The 21,448-nt window shown below is 37.3% G+C and overlaps 1 protein-coding gene across 1 annotated transcript; it reads right to left on the bottom strand.

The window, feature by feature from the left end:
• Positions 1 to 1,335: 1,335 nt before the first annotated feature.
• On the bottom strand, positions 1,336 to 19,813 carry ABHD13 (abhydrolase domain containing 13). The gene is given in 4 exon segments (XM_032611159.1): positions 1,336 to 5,523; positions 5,525 to 6,228; positions 6,231 to 6,527; positions 19,561 to 19,813. Coding segments are annotated over 3 exon segments (1,011 nt in total). The 5' UTR covers positions 6,508 to 6,527; positions 19,561 to 19,813; the 3' UTR covers positions 1,336 to 5,493.
• Positions 19,814 to 21,448: the final 1,635 nt, after the last annotated feature.

Genomic DNA, 21,448 nt, shown 5'->3' with positions numbered 1-21,448 from the left:
GACAGGGAATTCCTGGTGGTCCAGTGGTTGGGACTCCACACTCTCACTGCCATGGACCTGGGTCAATCACCTGGTCAGGGAACTAGAATCCACAAGCCACATAGGGCAGTCAAAAATTTTTTAAAAAAAGAATAAATGACAAAAAGGAGTCAGAACAATACCTGGTACAATAACAAGCATTCAATTAAAATGTCAGCTATTATAAAATAATTCCAGGGACTGGTATGGTGATAATGGTAATAGAGGAAAGGCTGGGAAAATAAATCTTATTGGAAAAGGAAACAGCAAGATCAGATATATCAGTTTCACTTCACGAGGAAGATGACTCCTAAATTTTTCTATAAAAGGCTGAGGAAAGAGGATGAGAAGTCTTATGAGGTTAATTAACTTCTACATTTTCCTACAGGAACATACATTTAACTACTTTGAAAAAGTGTAGTTTCTTGTATATTCCTAATTTTCTATACATAGCCACTTTTTAATTTCATTTCAATGTCTTAAATCAACTCCAACATGGATAAAAACAAATTGTTTCACTGAGTAAATGAGGGAATGTGCAATTGTCCTAGATTTAGAACTGGAGATACATTCAGATCCCAGCTCCATTCTGGGTAATCTTGAGCACATTACTGAATCACTCTGAGCTCGTTTATTATAAAATGGGAGTTTTATATGTAAATTACTAGACAGTTTGCTGTGAGGGTTCAATGACATTAGCACATTATACACTTGTAGGTATTCAAAAAGTATCTTTTCCCTCCCTTCCCCTTAATAAGACAGGAGTTACAGTCTCTAACCAGATCCAACTGCTCATCATCTTTAGGATGTAAAGCAGGAGTTGAAGAGTGAAATAGGAATGTGAAAAAATTATCACTTGAAAATAAGAACTAGTTAGCTAAAGGATTCAGCTTGGTGATCTCTCAGGGAAGTACATGAGGGATGCTTCTTCCCACCAGATCTACCCCATGGGAAAAATGGTCTCCACTAGGTGAATTCTTCATCTGCACTTACAGGGGGCCATTTAAGGTTTCTCATACATTTCCTATCATCCAGCTGGTTGTGACACTATTTAAGCATGCAAATTTCTGGTTAAGGAAAGCAAGCTACAGCCCCCTAAAGGTCGAATGAATATTAGGCCATTTTTGTAATCATCCCAAATCATAAACACAGTATAATAAGAGAAAAAAAAGCATAATTTCATAAAAGGGCACTTTATGAAATCTCAAGACAACATGACCATGAACAGTTAAAATCTATTTATTCCTAGATTAATGTAACTAATCAAATGCTTTGGGTCTATGCATTCACCAGCAGTTCACATATAGAAAATATTTAATATTAGCCTAAATGAAATGTATGTGAGAGAAAAATACGAGGAAAGGGAAAATAAATCTAACTTCTACTTTTTATTCACACCATTAGTACAATAAAAATTAATTTCAGAACAATTCAGGAGTTTATTTGATCATTAAGGAAGCTTTAATGTCCTACCATATATCTAGGTAATAGAAAAGACTGAATACAAACTATCTTAAGACATTAATCAAACTTTTAATGTATCAATTTATTGCATATGTCAGTACAGAAAAATAGAAAGCGTATTTTAAAGAAATTTATTGTAAAAACACAAATGTAAATGTTTGCCTTTGCCATGATTAGCACATAATGTACTATAACATTCAGATTTGAGTTATAAAATTTTATCACTGCTTCAAATAAAATATGGCAAATAACAAAAATATGATTTACATTATGAAATGGGATTAACTTATTTTATCCTGAACGTATTTGAAGTTGAAAACAACTTGAATTTTCAGTATATGGAGTACTGACAGAAATTCTGTTATAAATGATGTTAAACAACACACACTCATCCCTGTTACATATGTATATATGACACTTTTCGTAAAAAAAGTGTCTCTTACACACAGTCCTATTGTTAAACTACATTTTTAAGATACAAAATATAAATGGAGGTATATTTGCACCATCTGGCAAAATGTGTTGACTACTATTAGGATGAATGCATTTATTTTGTCATACAAATGAATATACTATTTCTGATTAGCTGAGATGATGTGCGCATATGGCAATATAAGTCAACAGAAGTGCTTTTTATTTTCTACTCCGATTTTAAAAATATGTCTGTGCTCTGTCATTTCCCAACTTTACCTGAGTGATATGAAAATACATAAATTTAAGGATAATCCAAAAGCATTATGACTAATTCTTTTCACATTTCTTTCTCCATAATTGCTGTCAAACATAATAAGAAAAACAGAGAGGGGAGAGGTCAGTGGAGGTTTTCAGTATATCTCAATCATAGTCTAATTTAAAAAGTGACTTCTGCGACACCCTCTTTTAAGGTTTACCTTATTTATTCCTAACCTCAAGGACAGGACTCAGTCAAAAACTACACTTTGGCTGGGCTTGCATGATAGTTTATATAAAATTGAGTATGGCCTTCATTCTTTAATTCCACCAAACAAGCCCATACCCACCTCAAACCAAATCTTATGAACAAAAGAAATGAGTATGAAAGCATCAGGTGGTATGATTCTCAATAAATATTACGGTATCATTAATCTGGTGACGCATTACCAAAGGTAGAATTTGGGTTATTCTCAACTGTCTACAGTCATGAAAAGATAAATTTAAGCTGCCCCATAACAAATTTCAGAACACCATTTTAACGAAACCACCAATTTTACAGTCAAAGTGTTTGCAAAAACATAGGGTAGATGCAGTATCAGGTGCTCCAGTTGCCTTCTCCGTTAGAAACACCTTGAGTTCAAATGATCTGTTTTACATGTTATGCTTCCTTTTCACCAACCTCACCAGCTAATTATTTCCTAGATCTACATTTAAGAACGATGTCACATTTCCCTTTCCAGTTGTTTCTATCCTATTAGTATTCTTTTATCTGTTACAAATGATTTTTTCCTGTATTTTGTAATATCTTTTTTTAGGATCTTTTTTGCCATTTTACCCCCAATAATCCCTTTTAAAATAATGGATTTTGATCTCAACGGATTTTTTCTTGCCATATTTAAAATGACTCTAGGGTTTCCAAATTCCAGTAGCTTAATAACTTAAAAAACTCATTCAGAAACTCCTACAGCTGCTCTTACATCAATGAGCCAGAAATTAATAAACAAGATGGACACACACCTATTCCCACTAAGAGATGAGTCCAAAATGAAGGTGTGACTCATGAAGAATTCACGTTTTATTAAGACCAATTGCTTTGGCCACAATATTAGACATGCTTTAAAAAAATGATGCCACAGGCGTCATGGACCCCTGATAATAAGAGTTTGTCTTCTACTCTCTTCCCATCTAAGGAACCAGTCTCAAATACAGAAGGAAACTAGGAAGGAAAGATGTGCTACAACCCTAGACACCTTTTCCTTTTGTTGCAGAAAGAAAGGCTCCTCAACCCAAAGAGGAGAATGAAGGTAGGGATGGGACACATGTACTCCACAACTTCTGAAGTCCTGGGTCAAAAAGAAGAGGGGGGGATTGTTAATAAACCTGGAGTACTAAAAAAAAAAAAAAAAAAAAAGCAGCATAAAACAAAACACTGATGAAGAAAAAGTTGATAAATTCCTCCATAGTGTACTAGACTAAATCATCACATGAAAACATAAGGTACTTTGTAAACTTTAAAGAATGATACAAGTCTAAGGTATGCCACGTAAACTCATGTCTAAACACACTACATTTTGTTGTATTAACGTTCTTGTTAATACATTACTAGTTAGGATAGTCATTCTACATAGCTATGATTGACAAGATGAAAAGTAGCCTTTAATTGTAGTGAATTTATAAATACAAAATACACCTTCCATGATACGCGTTTCCAACTTTTTTTAAAAACGCATGATGTTTTTACAATTTATAGAAAACATTATCCTTTAGAAATCATACTTGCTATAATTTATTTTTTTCTAAATACTGACATAAAGTGAATAAGAATGTTATTTGGCAAAAGTATTTCTAGCCCTATCTCTATGGAAAGAGCTTCAATTAAGGTCAAGATTACTGACCCATTATTTCTCTGCCCTAGCTGCTTGCACAAAGCCAATAAATATAGCTAAAATACTCAGAATATCATATGTTAAAGCTGACATAACATACAGAGCTCAATTACATCTAATTTTTGAGGACTGCTTGAAACAACTTAGCTTATATATCTTAAGGTAAATCCTGTAAGGATTAAGGGGCTCTTTTTTTAAATAAGATTTTTTCTTACCTTCTATATGTCGAAATACTACTTCCCACTTACAGCCATTTATTTGTTAAATGTGGTCACAGGTTCTGTGATCAAAAGCTCTAGAGTTCCTTTATCCGCACATTCTCACATGTAGAAAATAAATAAGACTTCCTAAAGCTGTCTTTTGATGCAGTTCTTCTATTTCATAACTGAAACATCAGACCAAAGAATATAGTTTTCATTTACTTTTCTTTTTGTAACTTTTATTTTCAGAAAGTCCAATAAATGATATCCTGGCTTTAGTGGGACAGATATACCTAGATACTTGGACTTAAAAATGAAATGTGGGAATTCTTGTAAAATAGTATGTACAATAATGTAATGATAAGACTTCCTAATTCTTAAACAGATTCTAATCTTCATTATGACTGCTATTAGTGGTTCAGCTGTAGACTTACAAATCGACAGAAGCTAAAATTCTCTTTGCCACCAAAATTACAAATGTTAAAAGTTCAAATATGCACATCAAAGCTGCAGTAAAATTCTCAATTTCTATTTTTACATGCCATGATCCAGACTGTACCTAACAAAACACGGTACGTTTATATTGGAAAATGGGGTCCCATTTATTTGTAAGAAAAAGCTGGATCTCAGCATTCACCAGAGCAAAATTCAATGGCACCTGCACATAGGCCTCAATTTCATTTCTTGCTAAAAACAAAATAGAGTTTACATAAAAATAGATATAACCCAGGTTACCATATACATTGGTATATGACCAGTATTTACATTAAAAACATTGCATTGCATAAGTCAAGGAATAAAATACCATCATGCATTTCATTTTTTACGGTGAAAAATGCAATTACAGAACTAAGTTTGCTTACCATGATTGTCCCAATATTTACTAAAGGAATAATACCCAAAGGTTTCTTGTTTACATGTCTCCTTCCACACTTAGTCATTAATCTAGTGTCACGTAGATTACACAACTTCAGCAACAAGAAACTTCTGAATATGCTATTATGATAGCATACTAAACTAAAGATATGGATACATAACCATATTGAAAGGTTCGATGAAAATGTATGAAATCCCAATAATTATAGTCCTTCAAATGTAAAAAACTTATTTGGATCATTTTAAAGGAGCACTGAAGTCCTTTCAAAGTTTAATGTCACTCTTCAGACAAGTACAGATATAACACACTTCTAGAAAGGAACATTCTTTATCGTTCTGCACAAATTAAAATACAGTGCATTAATCAAAAAAAAACATTATATAATTGTTACATTAGATGAAGTTTTTTGCCATTTCTTCAGGAGAATGACTCTTTATTACTTCTTTGATGAACTGTTCAAGGGCAGTGAAGTAACCCTGGCATTGCCATGTATCATTATGAGTTCCATCAGGAAAAATGGCTAATCTCTTAGTCCGAGATGGGGAAAGTTCATAAAGTTGCTTCATCATTACTGGTGGGATTAATTGGTCAGAGAGTCCAGAGATGAAAAGAGAAGGCATTCTGCACTGAGAGATTTTTCTGTAGGACAAAAATTTATTTTTGTAGCACCATAAAGGAAGGTAACGCATTGGAAAGAATGAAAATAAAGTGCTGGCCATATGCGGTATGCTTAAAAATGTGTTCTCCACCATAATGGCTGAAATCCTATGTGAATTTTCAGAGGCCAAATGAATAGCTACTGCCCCTCCCAAGGAACGGCCGAAAAGAAAAATTTTTGTTTTGTCAAGGTCAGGTCTGGTCATCACGTAGTCTAGCACAGCCTCAGAATCTAGGTAGAGTCCTTCTTCACTTGCTTCTCCTTCACTTTTTCCATATCCTCGATAATCAACAAGCAAAAGATTAACTTTGAGGTTAACCAACATAAGCAATGCATTCGGTAACCTGTGACCTATGTTGCCTGCATTCCCATGAAATAAATTATAGTTGGGGAATAGGGCGAATTGTCCTCCAGTGTATCTTATCAAAATAAGATTTAGACGCACTCCATCTTGGTTCTGATGAAAATGTTTTCATGTGGAATACCAGTCGGCATGGGAACATAAAGGCGTGAAGAAGATGGCTGTTCTGGGAAATAAAGCAATACATCCTGGAATTTATAGAGAATACCTGCTATTGATATGAATATTAACAAAAGTAAGATAATGCCTCCATACAGATGGAAAGTCACTATTAAAGGTAAAAGAGAAATACGGCAGAGAGCCCAAGACCATGAAGCCAAAGCTATTAGCCATCTTTCAACAAAGTTCCACAGCATCCAGGACTTTTCCATTGTGGCTCTCCGTAAGCGTCCTGAAGAGAGACAGAGATAGGGAGAATCAGTAATTCAACATATATCTATTATTTTAAAAGTTAGATCCATGATGTAATAAATCATGGTACTAGGTGAATCCTTGGAAACCTACATCAATCCATCCACAAAATCGATTGTTCTAATTTTCTTCATTCCTTCAGTTCTCAAGGTCTCCTTTCTCCCTCCACTGCTGTATATATGAAACACAAATATTCATCAAACTATATTCATTTTCTTAAAAAAAATGCAGGTACTTTCATTCATGTATTCTCCTTGATTTGACAGAAAAATAAGTTGATGCCATGTTCCCAATTTTTTATATGAGGGAACAAACGCTCTGGAGCATAAGTGGATTGGCTGTGTCCCAGCTGTGCAGACAGAAGAGCCTGGAGACCAAGCAGCACGCTTCTAATGCTCCTGGTGCACCCACTGGTCAGCTAGGTAAGGTGAGGGCAACTTTTTAATTTGAGGTAAAACTGACATATACCATATTAATTTCAGGTGTACAACATAATGATTCAATATCTGTATATACTGCAAAATGATCACAATAAATCTAGTTAACATCCATCTCTATACATAGTTACAAAATCTTTTTCTTGTGATGAGAACTTTTAAGATCTACGCTTAGCAACTTTCAAACATTCAATACAGTATTAACTTGTCACCATGCTGTGCATAACATCCCCATGACTTATTTTACAACTGTTAAGTTTATACCTTTTGACCCACTTCTTTTATTTTGCTCACTACCCCCAGCTTCTGGCAACAACCAATATGTTCTATCTATGAGTATGGGGTTGTTTTGTTTGTTTTCAGAATCTACACATAAGTGAGATCATGTAGTATTTGTCCTTCTCTGACTTACTTTACTTAGTATAATGCCCTCAAGATCTATCCATGTTGTTATATATGGCAAAATGTCCTCCTTTTTAATGGATGAATAATACTCCATTGTGTGTGTACGCACAGACACATCCCACATTTTCTTTATTCATTCATCCATCAATGAACACCTAGGTTGTCTCTGTATCCTGGCTATATAGTAAATAATGCTACAGTAAACATGGTGGTGCATATATCTTTTTGAGTTAGTGCTAAATTTCACGACTTTAATCCATTTTGAGTTAATTTTTCTGTATGGTGTAAAACAGTAGTCCAGTTTCATTCTTCCACATGTGGCTACCCAGTTTACCCAATATCATTTATTGAAGAAACTGTCCATTCCTCATTGTATATTCTTGGCTCCTTTGTCATAAATTGACATATTATGTGTGGGTTTATTTCTGGGCTCTCTATCCTGTTCCACTGATCTATGTGTTTGTTTTTGTGCCAATACCATACTGTTCTGATTACTATAGCTTTGTAATAGAGTTTGAAATCAGGAAGCATGATGTCTCCACCTTTGTTTTCCTTTCTCAAGAATACTTTGACTATTCAGGGTCTTTTGTAGTTCCATACAAATTTTAGGATTATTTGTTTTATTTCTGAGATAAACGCCACTGGAATTTTGATAGGGATTGTACTGAATCTGTAGACTGCTTTGGGCAGTATGAACAATATTAATTCTTCCAATCCATGAGTACCAAATACCTTTCCACTTTCTTGTGTATCCTTCAATTTCTTTCATTAATGTCTTATAGTGTTCAGTGTTCAATTCTTTTACCTCCTTGGTTAAATTTATTCCTTGGTATTTTACTCTTTCTTTAAATTGAAACATAGTTGACTTACAATGTTTTAGGTGTACAGCAGTGATTCAGTTATATATAGATACATACATACACACACACACACACACACACACACACATATAACTTTTTCAGATTCTTTTCCATTCTTTTCCATAATGTCATTACAAGATATTGAATGTATCTTGGGCTACATAGTAGGTCCTTGTTTATCTAACAGTGTATACCTGTTAATCCCAAATTCCCAATTTATCTCCCCCTCCTTCCCCTTTGGTAACCATAAGTTTGCCTTCTATATCTGTGAGTCTATTTCTGTTTTGTAAATAAACTCATTTGTATAATTTTTTTATATTCCACATATAAGTGACACCATACGGTGTCTTTCTCTGTCTGACTTACTTCAATTAACATGATAATCTCTAGGTCCATTCATGTTGCTACAAATGGCATTATGTCATTCATTTTGGGGGCTGAGTAATATTCCAGTGTGTGTGTGTGTGTGTGTGTATGCCACATTTTCTTTATCCATTCATCTGCTGATGTATATTTAGGCTGCTTCCACGTCTTGGCTATTGTAAATAGTGCTGCTATGACACTGGGTGCATCCATCTTTTTGAATTACAGTTTTCGTCTTTTCTGGATATATGCCCAGGAATGAGACTGCTCGATCATAGAGTAATTCTATATTTAGTTTTTAAGGAACCTCCATCCTGTTCTCCATAATGGCTGCACCAATTTACATTCTCATCAACAGTTTAGGAGAGCTTCCTTTTCTCCACAACCTCTTCAGTATTTATTATTTGTAGACTTTTTGATGATGGCCATTTTGATTGATCAGTGTGAGGTGGCATCTCATTGTAGTTTTGATTTGCATTTCTCTAATAATTAGTGATGCTGAGCATCTTTTCATGTGCCACTGGCCACCTGTATGTCTTCTTTGGAGAAATGTCTATTTAGGTCTTCTGTCCATTTTTGGATTGGGTTGAGAGTTTTTGGGGGTTTTTTGATATTGAGCAGTATAAACTGTTTGTATATTTTGGAAATTAAGGCCTTGTTGGTCTCATGGTTTGCAAATATTTTCTCCCAGTCCATAGGCTGTCTTTTCGTTTTGTTTATGATTTACTTTGTTGTGCAAAGCTTTTAAGTTTAATTAAGTCCCATTTGTCTAGTTTTTGCTTTTGTTTCCATTTCTCTAGGAGATGGGACCCAAAACAACTTTACTGAGCTAGGTAGGTTAAGGGCAAATTTTATTAAAGAGGTAGTTAACAGATTCTAACCTATCAAGACCAATCCAATAGAATTTATTGTCAATTTTCTTTTTCACATTATAGAAGAAAATTATAATTAAACTAAAATATAAAATATGTTCCCTTCTATTTGGAGGTTCTCACAGCTAAATTTAAAAAATAATTTAAATGGAACACTAGTTTCTAATATTGTATTATTTTTAAGAAAAAGTCTAATCATTTGTCTTTCATATCTGATTAAAAGAGACTTTAGATAGTTAATACTGTGAAATATGCTCAATCTTTTATAGAGCCCTCACTGCAATTTCACACCAGCGGGTCAACAAAGATTGCTACAGTATACTGATAAGGCCATAAACACTTGGGGGATAAGTGTGAAACAAAGACACAGAAATTCTATTTCAGAACCAGAGATAAATGAAGAAAACGACTTACTGGAGAAAAATCTTTTTAAAGTTTGCTAAAAACTATAACTGATGTAAAGAAAATACAAAAGAAAAGCTTTCAGAAGTCATTGTTTTTGTTATCAAATAAAGTTTATGTGTGTTGTCTTAAAAAGGCACAAGAGGTGAGATGTTACAATTTTGCTTATGTAGTACTCATTTACTTATATATTTACCATTTTTAAAAATTACATTCTTTTACTCACTAACAAAACTACCATAAAGAAGTTATTCTTAAGTTTAATAAATAATTGTTAATGACTTATCTTTATAAAATTTTATTGTATTTCATAAGCTAATAAATGTGGCATTTTAGTTCATCAAATTAGATTTAAACACTGAAAACCAAGTTAAATTATACTGGCTACAAAGATGAGTTAGACAATTTAATAGATTCGATTTTTCATTATAATCTCACCAAGAATATTTTACTATTCCGCCAAACATGGACCTTCGAATCTGAATTTGCGTTCAAATAACTCTCTTTGAACATAAACCAACAGTGTAGCATTTTTCTGAAGTTTCTCTAAAATCAACACTGCCACCCAGTTGCAGCAAGTTTTATTACAATAAGCACTATGTTAAGCCAGAGAAAAGCAGGTATGTGAGGTAAAACAAAGATCCAAGCTTAACAACTAGAGAAGCAATACCTGAGCATTAGGTGTCAGACCTGGATAAGAACCAGATTGAAAGAGGCTACACTACAGCAGCCAAATAAGCCAATTACACTGAATACTGAATAACTGTTCCAGGTCAATAATCAATGCTGTTTACAATCTCTGACCACTATTCATCAACAGCTTAAATTATACAGGGCTACTCTATAATCCTTCACTGTAGTGGATAAGTCTGAACAACACATCTGAGCACTTAAATTTTTCATCTAATGCTTACTTAATTTTATTTCTTTAAGAGAACGATTTTCATTTGTACCCGGAAGTTATATTAGGAAAATTTGAAAACAGACTGGCATTTACTTTATACATCAAAATAATTTTTGTATAATGATTAGGATTAACAAGGTTTGGGATATAACATACAAATATACTAAGGCACTGTGTCATTTGGAAAATAAGATACCATTTAAGATATTTCTTTAGGGAAAAAATGTACTTTTTTTCATAGTCAAGCCAATCGTTTATGGCAGAAGTATCAGAGAGATGAGTAACTCAAATATCACTTATTTGGTGATATAGTAGGAAAAAAACACTAAAATTCCATCACCCTTAAAGTCTGCTCTACCATATATTTGTTAAATAATCTTGGGTTTATCAGTTATTTCCAGTTTGAATTTCCTTTTCAGTAGAATGAGAATTCTAAAAATGCCTATTTATAAAGGTGGTCAGCATTGTCAAACAAAATTGATAAAAAAGCATTTACAAATGCTACAGATATATTAACTTCATTTGCTTTTGTGACTAGTATTTCTGGCTGTACTACTACATTCTTAACCATGTTCTGCTTGAATTAACATCAAAATTAGAACTTACCAAGCACCTATAAGAAAAAAATATATAGGAATTTGATAAGGGCATGGCAAAGCACTCCTACAACCTGGATAATCAGGAGTGAATTGACTCAAGTTTTCACATCAAAGTTCTTATAAAAAACTAGTACAACACTAAATAAAACATAAACCTCATAATACATGGACAGGGCATATTTTGAAATTCAAACCACCTATATAGATTAAACTATATAAAGTTTTCGATTTTCAAACTTTGAAAAAATATCTTTTTTAAAAAAGTAGTCTCTTTTTTTTTTTTTGCTGCCTCCAAAACAAGACTTCACTCACAGAAAAGGCTCAGTAAACAGCTATTATCATCGTTACCATGACTGTCATCATTACCATCATCTTTGTTTTTACATCATCTTATTTCATTCTGTCCTTCTTGGGAACTGCAACTAGATGTTTAAAGATAAATTTGCTTTTTTAAACACACAGTTGCTTGCATATATTTATCATCATTCATAGGAAATTATGGCAAAACATCTATTTTTTAAAGGTCTTTCTGTAATGTACACAGTAAATCTAACCTCATATAATGAGAAATGCCTGAGAACATGAGAAATGCCAGCATCACCTGACAGTCAAATCTTTTGTTGAGAAATTTCCTGAAAACAAGTTTCTGAGCTCTTCCCCAGAAATCATAAGCTCTGTACAGAGATCAGCCTTTTGGTCTCTCGCACCGGGCTCTTCCTTCTCCTCTTTCTTCCAGAGGATGGAAACAGGACAGGATCCATGATCAGTGAGAGCTTCTGAAATAAGTTCTGCTCAAGCATCTCACTGTTGATCCAACCAGCTCTCCCATTTGTAACTACAGAAATATTTAAGGGCATTTTAACCCCGGAATAGGGAATTGTTGATGCGCTAGCTCTCAATATCCAGAGACCTGCTGCCTGGCTGAGATGACATATTTCGAAGTGAAGTGAGGCTGGGACAGAAGTATGGTCTCCCTGCGATAATGGTTAGTGAGTAACAGCAGCCGTCTTCCTGGGCTCCTCTGTCAGGAACCACAGTCCCCAGCATACCTCATGCTCTGGTGGCATCTCTGAGGGCTGTAACAATGTCTGAGCAATTTTCATTAATTTTCAGCTGACTCATTTTTCCAATTTAAGTCATTTAATCCTCACAACTTAAGGAAGCATGCAATGTTATTTCCTTTCTACAGATGAAAAAAAAACAACAGGTAGAGAGGTGAAGCAACTTGCTAACATTTACAAGGCTGATTAATGCTAGAGACAAGATGAGAAATCAAGTCTTTTTGACCCAAAGCTCTTAATCTCTGATTTCAAAGCATCTAACTATTTCTGAGTCTCTTAGAATCTCATCATGTTCATGGTATGGATGCTTCTCAAATCACTGGTAATTTCCTATAACAGCTGCTTCGTCTTCAGAATCTTTTCAACATACAATACTGAATTTAAATTTGTAAGGCCAGGAACTGTGTTCTTTTTCACTACTGTATCCCTACGGGTAGTACACCACTTTATATATATTCAAAACTAAAATTTTTTTTTAAATGAACAATCCAGTAATGTATCTGAATTATTAGATTTCTAAGAAAACACAACAGCATTCTGAGCGTCAGACATATATATTTAAGACTGGACACCAGAAAAATGGCATATCTGAGTCCATTATTGGTTAGGAACAATAGGGATTTAACCTTGCAGTTTTCCACAAAGCATTCCTGAAAAGCTGCCTTAATTAAATGACTTTGTGATAAACAAAGGTAATCTTGCAATGGACTGTTAAACTGTGGAAGTCAATAAAAGTCAATTCATTTTGAGGAATATCAAATGGATGTCAATTTTAAGGACAGGTTAATAAAAACTGTTCTAGAGTGTGTGTCTCTTCTCTATAATACATTACGGCATATTGGCGGTTTAGAAAGAGACCTCCATGCACGAACTGCCTTATTTGTCCTATAACCCAATTAACCAATAATTTCTGCTCCTCCTTCTGTATCACACCACCATGCTCTTAATGGGACTGGATCTATCAAACAATATAAGAAGGATTTTTTTGGATAAATCTGCTGAAACTATCAACAAAGTACAATTACTAGAGCCATCTGCTGAGATGTAAAAACAACTTCACATAAACCCAGAGGCTATGATGATCAATAAAAATGAACATTGCCTCCGGTACAGTCCACTGCACAGATCCTAGAGCTAACAGTAAGTTTTCCACTTCTTTTGTCAAAAAATTAGTGTTTTTTGAATAAAGGGTTAACAAAACCTTTTCTCGGACTTCCCTGGTGGCGCAGTGGTTAAGAATCCACCTGCCACTGCAGGGGACACGGGTTCGAGCCCTGGTCTGGGAAGATCCCACATGTGAGCCATGGCCGCTGAGCCTGCGCGTCCGGAGCCTGTGCTCCGCAACAGGAGAGGCCACAACAGTGAGAGGCCTGCATACCGCGAAAAAAAAAAAAAGTACATCCTATGAGGAAAATTTATGAAATGTGTTGCCAGAAGAGATGGGTTATTCGCCAGGTTCTTTTGCATGCTGCGATGCACCTGCTGATAACATCTTAGTATCATAAACAATAAAGAGAAATTTGAGTTTAATGTACTCCAAGTGAAATCAATGTTTATACTAATTAAAAAGGGAAAGAACATTAGACCTGTAGAGCATAGAAGCTCGGTCAACCAATATCCTTCATCTGCCATTCTTCTTCTACATTATTACTCTGTTTCTAATCTTATGCCTACGTCTTAAATAAGTGCCTGACTTATTCTCATTTCTCAATTCTACCTTTGCCAAGTTATCACACCAGCTCTCACATATCAAATGTCTCTAAAGCCCATCTATCTATGGCTTCGACCACCCCAGTAACTGCTAACTACTCGCTAGTAGAGGATCTGATGCGTGAGCTCTTGTGATGATCTCTCATAAAAAGCAAACCTCACTTACTAATAAATCCAATGGACTTTTCCCAATCCCCACTGCAACACCGTACCCCTAAGTAGCACCAAACCTGGAATCTTCCTCAGCTTCCAGTATAATCAAATCACTGTGTTTCTCGCTCTGACCCACCCCTAAATGTTGGCATTTTCCAAGGCCCTGTGTATTTACCTTTCTTTCCCTCAGGGATTTCATTCTTTCTCATGGCTCCAACCATCATACTTGTTTATGAATTATTCCCATTCTCCATGTCTACTCCATCGATAATCTCAATTTATCTGTTCCTTGAGTACCTGATGCTTCGTTAACAACACAGACTTACCCAAAACTAAACAAATCCTCCTCATCTGATGCTTTACATGCTTTATGTTAATTATGAACAAAAAAGCATGATGTGTAAACAAATATATTTTTTAAAAAACAACTGATGCTAGGGCTACATATAAAATAACATGCAAAGTAAATTTAACTATGTTACAATATCAATAATAGGTACATTATTATAACATGCACAGGTCTTATATCCGAATGAAAAAATATCAACCTTAAAAACAATTTTTGTGCTTTTTATTTAGATGAAGTGGTTAGAGGTGCCATCTGATATTATGAGCACTTCTCAAGAAACAATCTATTAAAAACATGACTAGGGGCTTCCCTGGTGGCACAGTGGTTGAGAGTCCGCCTGCCGATGCAGGGGACACGGGTTCGTGCCCCGGTCTGGGAAGATCCCACATGCTGCGGAGCGGCTGGGCCCGTGAGCCATGGCCGCTGAGCCTGCGCGTCCAGAGCCTGTGCTCCGCAATGGGAGAGGCCACAACGGTGAGAGGCCCGCGTAACCCAAAAAAAAAAAAAAAAAAAAAAAAAGACTAATTTTTATTGTAATGTATAGACAAAGTAAATCTAATTATGATTGTTTTCTTTTTAAAAGAATGGTTCTGAAATATTAGTAGTATCTTTTTATACTCTACAAGTACTTTGAGCAAATGAATGAAAAGAAATCTGATGATGCTCATCTTGAGAATTTTAGTCATTAACTTGTTTTGTTCACCTTTATTGCTCCATATGCTTCCTATCTTTAAATATCAGCCCATATAAGTACACAGTAACCCATTTAAGGCTAAAAATATAAACAATTTATAGCGGTGAAGCTGTCAGAACCACCATGTTGGTTACGGTGTGAGCTGAGTGACCAGTCAACTGAGTGAGTGATGAACATGTGCGTTTGACCTCCTTTAATCACCTTATGTGCTCCCTCACATATGTACTTGGAGGATCGCAAATGGTTCCATTTCTAAGGAAAAATATTTAAATAACTGTTCAGTAAGCTGAGGCTTAAAAAAAAAGAGAGAGCAATACCAAACGTATGCTCACCTTCAATCATGTGAGTCCTCAGAACACAACTACACGTCCCCCAAGGGAGTTCTCAAACCCAGCCCAGACCACAAAATGGTCCCAGGGTTGGTTTCCCAGCCTCATCAGATTCCATTGCATCTTATCATAGTATTTCAAGATTAAAGACAACGCCACCAATACTTGCAGACACCTGCTATCTGAATCATAGTGCTTAGACACTATAGACTATTTAAAACTTATAAATATGCAGTCCTATTCTTAAGTAGCTCATGATCTACTCAGTAGCCCTTGGTCTACTCAGGGATCATGGGCATATGTAACTGTATATGTCTAACATAAATTTAATTATAGAGGGGCCAAGGAAAATTAGAGAAAGATCACACTGTCCTTACACAGAGCAAAAGAAAACGAAAACCTTAACTATGTGCCCTTCACAACATAATTTTAGTAATCTCTGGATTTCATTATGCTTGAATACTTAAAGAAACCATGGGGAAATTTTTGCCAATTTTTAAAAAACAGGACAAAGTACAACTCTAGGGTGAAGAATTTCTCTTACTTTCCATCAAACAGCTGTCTATGCCACTTATTCATTTAGCAATATTTTATCCAAAATTTTTAAATAAATAAAGATTAACAACTTAGATATATCAAGAACTAAAGCTCAAACTATGGGAATGGATACATTTAATTATGACTGCCCCAATAATACTAGCAGAGTAAACTGAACAAATATGTTACTCTTTCAATCGCATATAAAATTATACTTTAATGAAGGCTGGAACTGTCTCGCAAAAAAAAAAGTAAATGCTAATTATTCTCATTATTTTTTAAATGCAGAAGTTTATATCGTATTGCACAGTATATATTCATTTACTGATTCTGCCAACAGTAAAAGGTCTTTGAAAACTACAAAAGATGTTTTACCTATACATGAATTAAATATGACTTCCCCAAGAAACATCTGACTGAAGAGTAACCAATTATAAATAGAATTTTAAGAAGTCATAAACATACTATTATTTTAAAGGCCTTTATATCCATCTCGATTGATAATTTTAGGAACATCTTGCTTAAAAATAAAAACTGCTCGTACATTAAAGAAACATACCGACAAGTGACAAAACCATGTGCAGGTTCAAGGGAAGACTAAAAAGTGGAAAGCAAATTCATGTGTCACGCCTAACGTCTGCATCACAGGGGGAGAATGGTATCCTCTGGGGGAATTCACAGCTTCCAATCACATTTCAAGTAACAGGGAAAGCAGATTCAGCTCTCCTGCATCAATGGATCTCCTTTTCTGCTAAGCACCGGAAAGTTAAGAAACCATGCCAGCTGCACAGCTGAAATGAAAACACAAACAGCCACTATCAGTGTGCTGGAGACACCACAGGATGAATTATCTATTTCCCTAATGGTTACCCACGTGTCACCAATAATGAAAAAGTGTGTATTAATAGTCCTATGGGACAAATCAACAGTAACTGCCTATGGAGATGCTGGATTTAAACTGGGATTTCAATTGGCTTGAGCAGACATCTGGAACATTATACCAGGCAGCAACTTAGTAGCATTTTTGTGCTTTCCCTTTCGCCTGAAGCACAGAAGACTTCGCAAATCTAGTCAACTCTGAGAGAACAAAGATAACAGATTCTTGTCACTGTGGAAGTCAATCACAATTTATTCTGAGATTATAAATAACAAAGAAAGAAAAGGGTTAAAAAAATAGATCCACAAGGCTAAAAATGCAAACAGTGATGTAAGAATTAAAACTGGTAATGAAATTCAGGACGTTTCCAACTTACGACGGGATAGTGTTCTAAATACTATTAACTAAATGGGTGAAACTTGGAATTTATTTTCTTATAAAATCAGTGTTACAGAAGAAGTAAGATTCTCAGGCTAGCTCATAAACGCACACAGTTCACACCCTGGATATACTAGAGCTTTGTAATTCCAGTACAATATACTGCTGTAGGAGTTGAGACTTATACGAAACAGCAACATAAAATGTAATAATTTATTATGCAGTCTATCGCTTGAGGGGGAAAAAATCTTAAATAGAAAAACTAGAACCCTTTTTTTTTTTTTTTTTTTAGGTCTGTTCTCAAAAGAGTATATAAGGGCCTCAAACATTCCTGAGGTGACTAACCGATAATTAGAAAGATTTTAGAATCTCTGAGTAACAACCGAGTTCTAAATTAAAGAAAAACAGAGAAACAGAAGTAGATTTTCCTGAGGTAAGCGACCAGAGAGAAGAGATCCCAGAAAAAGGTTAGGTTGGATTGTTTCCTGTATCCACTTCTAAAGTCACAATGTTGACCCAGGACAACTTGGTTAGTAAATGCTCTCGCTCAGGCCTGAGGTGTGGCTGAGAAGCCAGGAGGCTTGCCAAGGTCCGTATGTACAGATATTCATAAGCTGGCTCACTTTCATCATTCCAAAGGACCTATCAATGGCAAGCAGCGTCGTGCTGTGGGAACGAGGGTGTTTTCAGGCTCCGTATGCTGACAGCTGGGTGGCTTTTGCCAACTCACGTAAGCTTTCTAAATATATGTCTCCTGGTGTGTAAAAAGGGGGTCAAACACGTAACTGAAACACGGCCGCGATCAACTGTAACACAGTATGTTAGTACACGCAGCTACTTGTACAAGACAAAAGTTAAAGCATTTTATTATCTACTAGAGCAGAGTAAGTACAACTAGAAGGTCTGCTAGACCTGGATGAAATAATGGTAGGACTCACTGGAGATTACCTGAGTAGGTGCACACAGGAAGGAATTAGGGCGCTGCCTTATTTTTTCCTGTCAAAACCCAGCTCAGGTAGCAGCTCCTTCAGAAAGCCTTCCCTGGTCCTCTACTCCCTACTGCCAACCATTTCACATCCTGTAGTTTGTACAAATTCATGTGGTGGCACTCACTGCCGTAGTGTAATTCATCTGCTTTACAGAGACTGTGAGTTCCTTGATGACAGTGACATCATCTTATGCAAATCCGTATTTTCAGTCGACAGAGCAATGCCTGGCACACAGTAAATCTCTATTAACAGCTACTGAATTGAGCAGTCTAGGACGTAAGCAGGACAATTATGACATACCACTAGATGGTCAACCACGAGTTCTTAGCTCGTGGAATAAAACTTAACCTCTCAGCAAAAGATACGAGATTAACCCACGCTTGCGCACAAGTTCTTAACGCGTGCCGAAAGATACCAGGAGAGGATCCATGAAAAGCCAAGCATCAAAACTTAAAGCCCACATCTTCTTGTGCCTTTCTATGCAGTAACTGTAACATGGTGAACCTAAGTCAAAGAGCTATCGAATAAAAGACTTTGTTTGGGGTTCTGATACCTTGGGCAGTAAGTCTCGTAATGCATTTTGCAGAAAACACATGTTGACAAGACTCTACAGCAAAACTGACTTAATTCTATGGGGTGCTCCCGCCCCGTTTCATAAACACCCCAAAGTTCCTAACATGGAATTCGCAGGTCTAAACCTGTTCTTGACCTGAGTGGGCCAGGACTACTCCATGTCTCACACCTGGCAGCTGGGATTTTCGCTGCACTTTTCCTGTGTGCGGGGGAGGGCTGGGCTGGGGATGGATGGTGTCCACGCGCCGGTTTGTACACGTTACTGGAAACAGCGGATTCTAAGACACCTTCTAGGACAGCGTCCCGGCGCCGCACTGGAGGGCGGTCGGGAATCGGCGCGCCTCGGTTCCCACAGCGGCGTCTGTTTGGGCTTCTCCCCCCTCGGCCGGCGAGGCTGCGGAGAGGGCTCCGTCCGGTCCCGCACGGCCCTGGGCGCGTAGCCCCGCGCTCCCGGGAGGCCCCCGCCGGCCGCCCCCCGCGGCCCCGGGACACGGCGGCCCCGAGGCCCGCACCGCACTTACTTAGACCTGCTCGCAGGCTGCGCAGTCGGCCGCGGACTCGGAACCCGGCGCCGCGGAGAAGCGTCCCCCCGCGCCGCTTCCGTCGCTCCTCATCGTCCTCCTCCAGCCGAGGGGCCGCCGCCGTCGCCACAGTGTAGCCCGTAGCTCCTGCGGCGCCGCTCTCGGCTCCTCCACTTCCGGCCCACGCTCTGTGTAGCCGGCAAATACTCCCGCCGGCTCCCACATCACCTGCTCTCGCCTTCCTCCCGGGAGTAGGAAGCGGGCCCGCCCTCCCGAGCATGCGCAGAGACCGCGGCCGTAGGAGTTTCCCCACCCGCGACGGCGGCCCGGACGGACAAGATACCGCGGGAACGGGGCGCCGGCACGCGCATGCTCGCGATGGGCCGGATACCCAGCGGCGGGTTGTCCGGTAGCCTCTCTTCCCTCCGATCACCCGGAGGCCTCTCGCCCCGCCTCCGAGGCCTCCGGGGTGAGAGCTCGGAGCCTGCCGGATCTGCCTGTAGGACGCATGTCTTCCCGAAGAAGCGGTGTGTGCCCCAGTCGGTTGTTAAGGATATAGGAGTGAGTTCCGGCACTTAAATCGCTTCCTTAACTTCGTTTCTCTTTTTGTCTTCTCCCAACCCAGACCGCTCCTACCTTTGTCAGAGTGGACCGTCACGGGCGGATGCATGGTTTATGAGGCCCGAAACTTGTACCATTTAGACGGCCCTTGTAAAGAAAAAGAATGGAACATTACCTTACTTTTGCAAATTTTACAGAAGCACAAGACAGTGAAGACATTGCTAGGGCCCCTCCCAGGTCCTTGGAAGTGACCATACAAATGGGCCCCTGAAGCTGGAGCGTCATTACCTTCACTGACAACCGCCTTGCGCACCAAATTGTACTCAATTGTTTGTTTATCGATGTCTAACCCTACCCCCCGTCATTCCCTATTCTCTGTACCCTGTATTATATATACAGAGGATATGTAACAATGTTTTTTAAAGCTTGGAATCTGCTACCAAATTGAGAGCTCCAGGTCAGAGAGGCTCTTGATAATAATTCCTGTTTTTATCAGAAATTGTTATCAGGTGGTGTATCATCTGATAAGCACCACCCACCATGGTAGACCGACCACTTACACAAATAAACTAATAATCAAAGCAACTCTAGACGATACTCAATGAAAAACTCGATTCTCTGTGAACCAAGCATCAGAAGGCTAAAATAACATGGTAACTTGGAGATGGGGATTTGAAACAACTTGGAGTTTGTCTGGTTTCCTTGTTCCCCTCTTATATCACTAATACAAAGTGCAATCTCCGACATTATACAAGCTCAGTAGATGTTGAACAGGGTACAAAAATGTCCACAAATGCCTTCGCAAAAGATGGGCACGTGGAGGGTCCTCTAACTTAACACTGTTGGGTGCTCTTCCAAAGTGAATTGATAATTAAGTTGACTAGTAGGTGGAAAAACTACCCACAAAACAGTACCATGTGACTTTACGACTCAAGTGATTTTAGAAAAGTAGTCAGATAACATAGCTGATGTGACATATAGTTGTTGTTGAGCTAGAAGGAGCCCTAAGTGTAGCTTTACTACAAATTAGTACTGTGGATTAAATGTGTGTCAGTTTGTAAAAAGAGGCTTTTGTATATTAGACAACTCCTAAGGGCACTTAAAAGCTCCAAAATGTATTCTCAGAGCCTGTTGTAGCAAAATTTCACTTTCATTTTAAAGCAGTAATATTTTATGCTAAAATGAAGTAATTCTATAAGTTGTCTCCTCCTACAGTTTATGAATAATTTCTCAATTCTCCATGGTGGAAGAGGACAAACCATAGCAAGATACTGGTAGAAAGCCACAGCTCCTGGAAAGCCACACAAAAGGATTCGGGTTGTTTTCA

This window comes from Phocoena sinus, chromosome 18 (genome assembly GCF_008692025.1).
Source record: "Phocoena sinus isolate mPhoSin1 chromosome 18, mPhoSin1.pri, whole genome shotgun sequence".
NCBI classification, from domain to species: domain Eukaryota; kingdom Metazoa; phylum Chordata; class Mammalia; order Artiodactyla; family Phocoenidae; genus Phocoena; species Phocoena sinus.
Note: the sequence above shows the minus strand (reverse complement) of the source record. Positions and strands in the feature narration are given on the sequence as shown.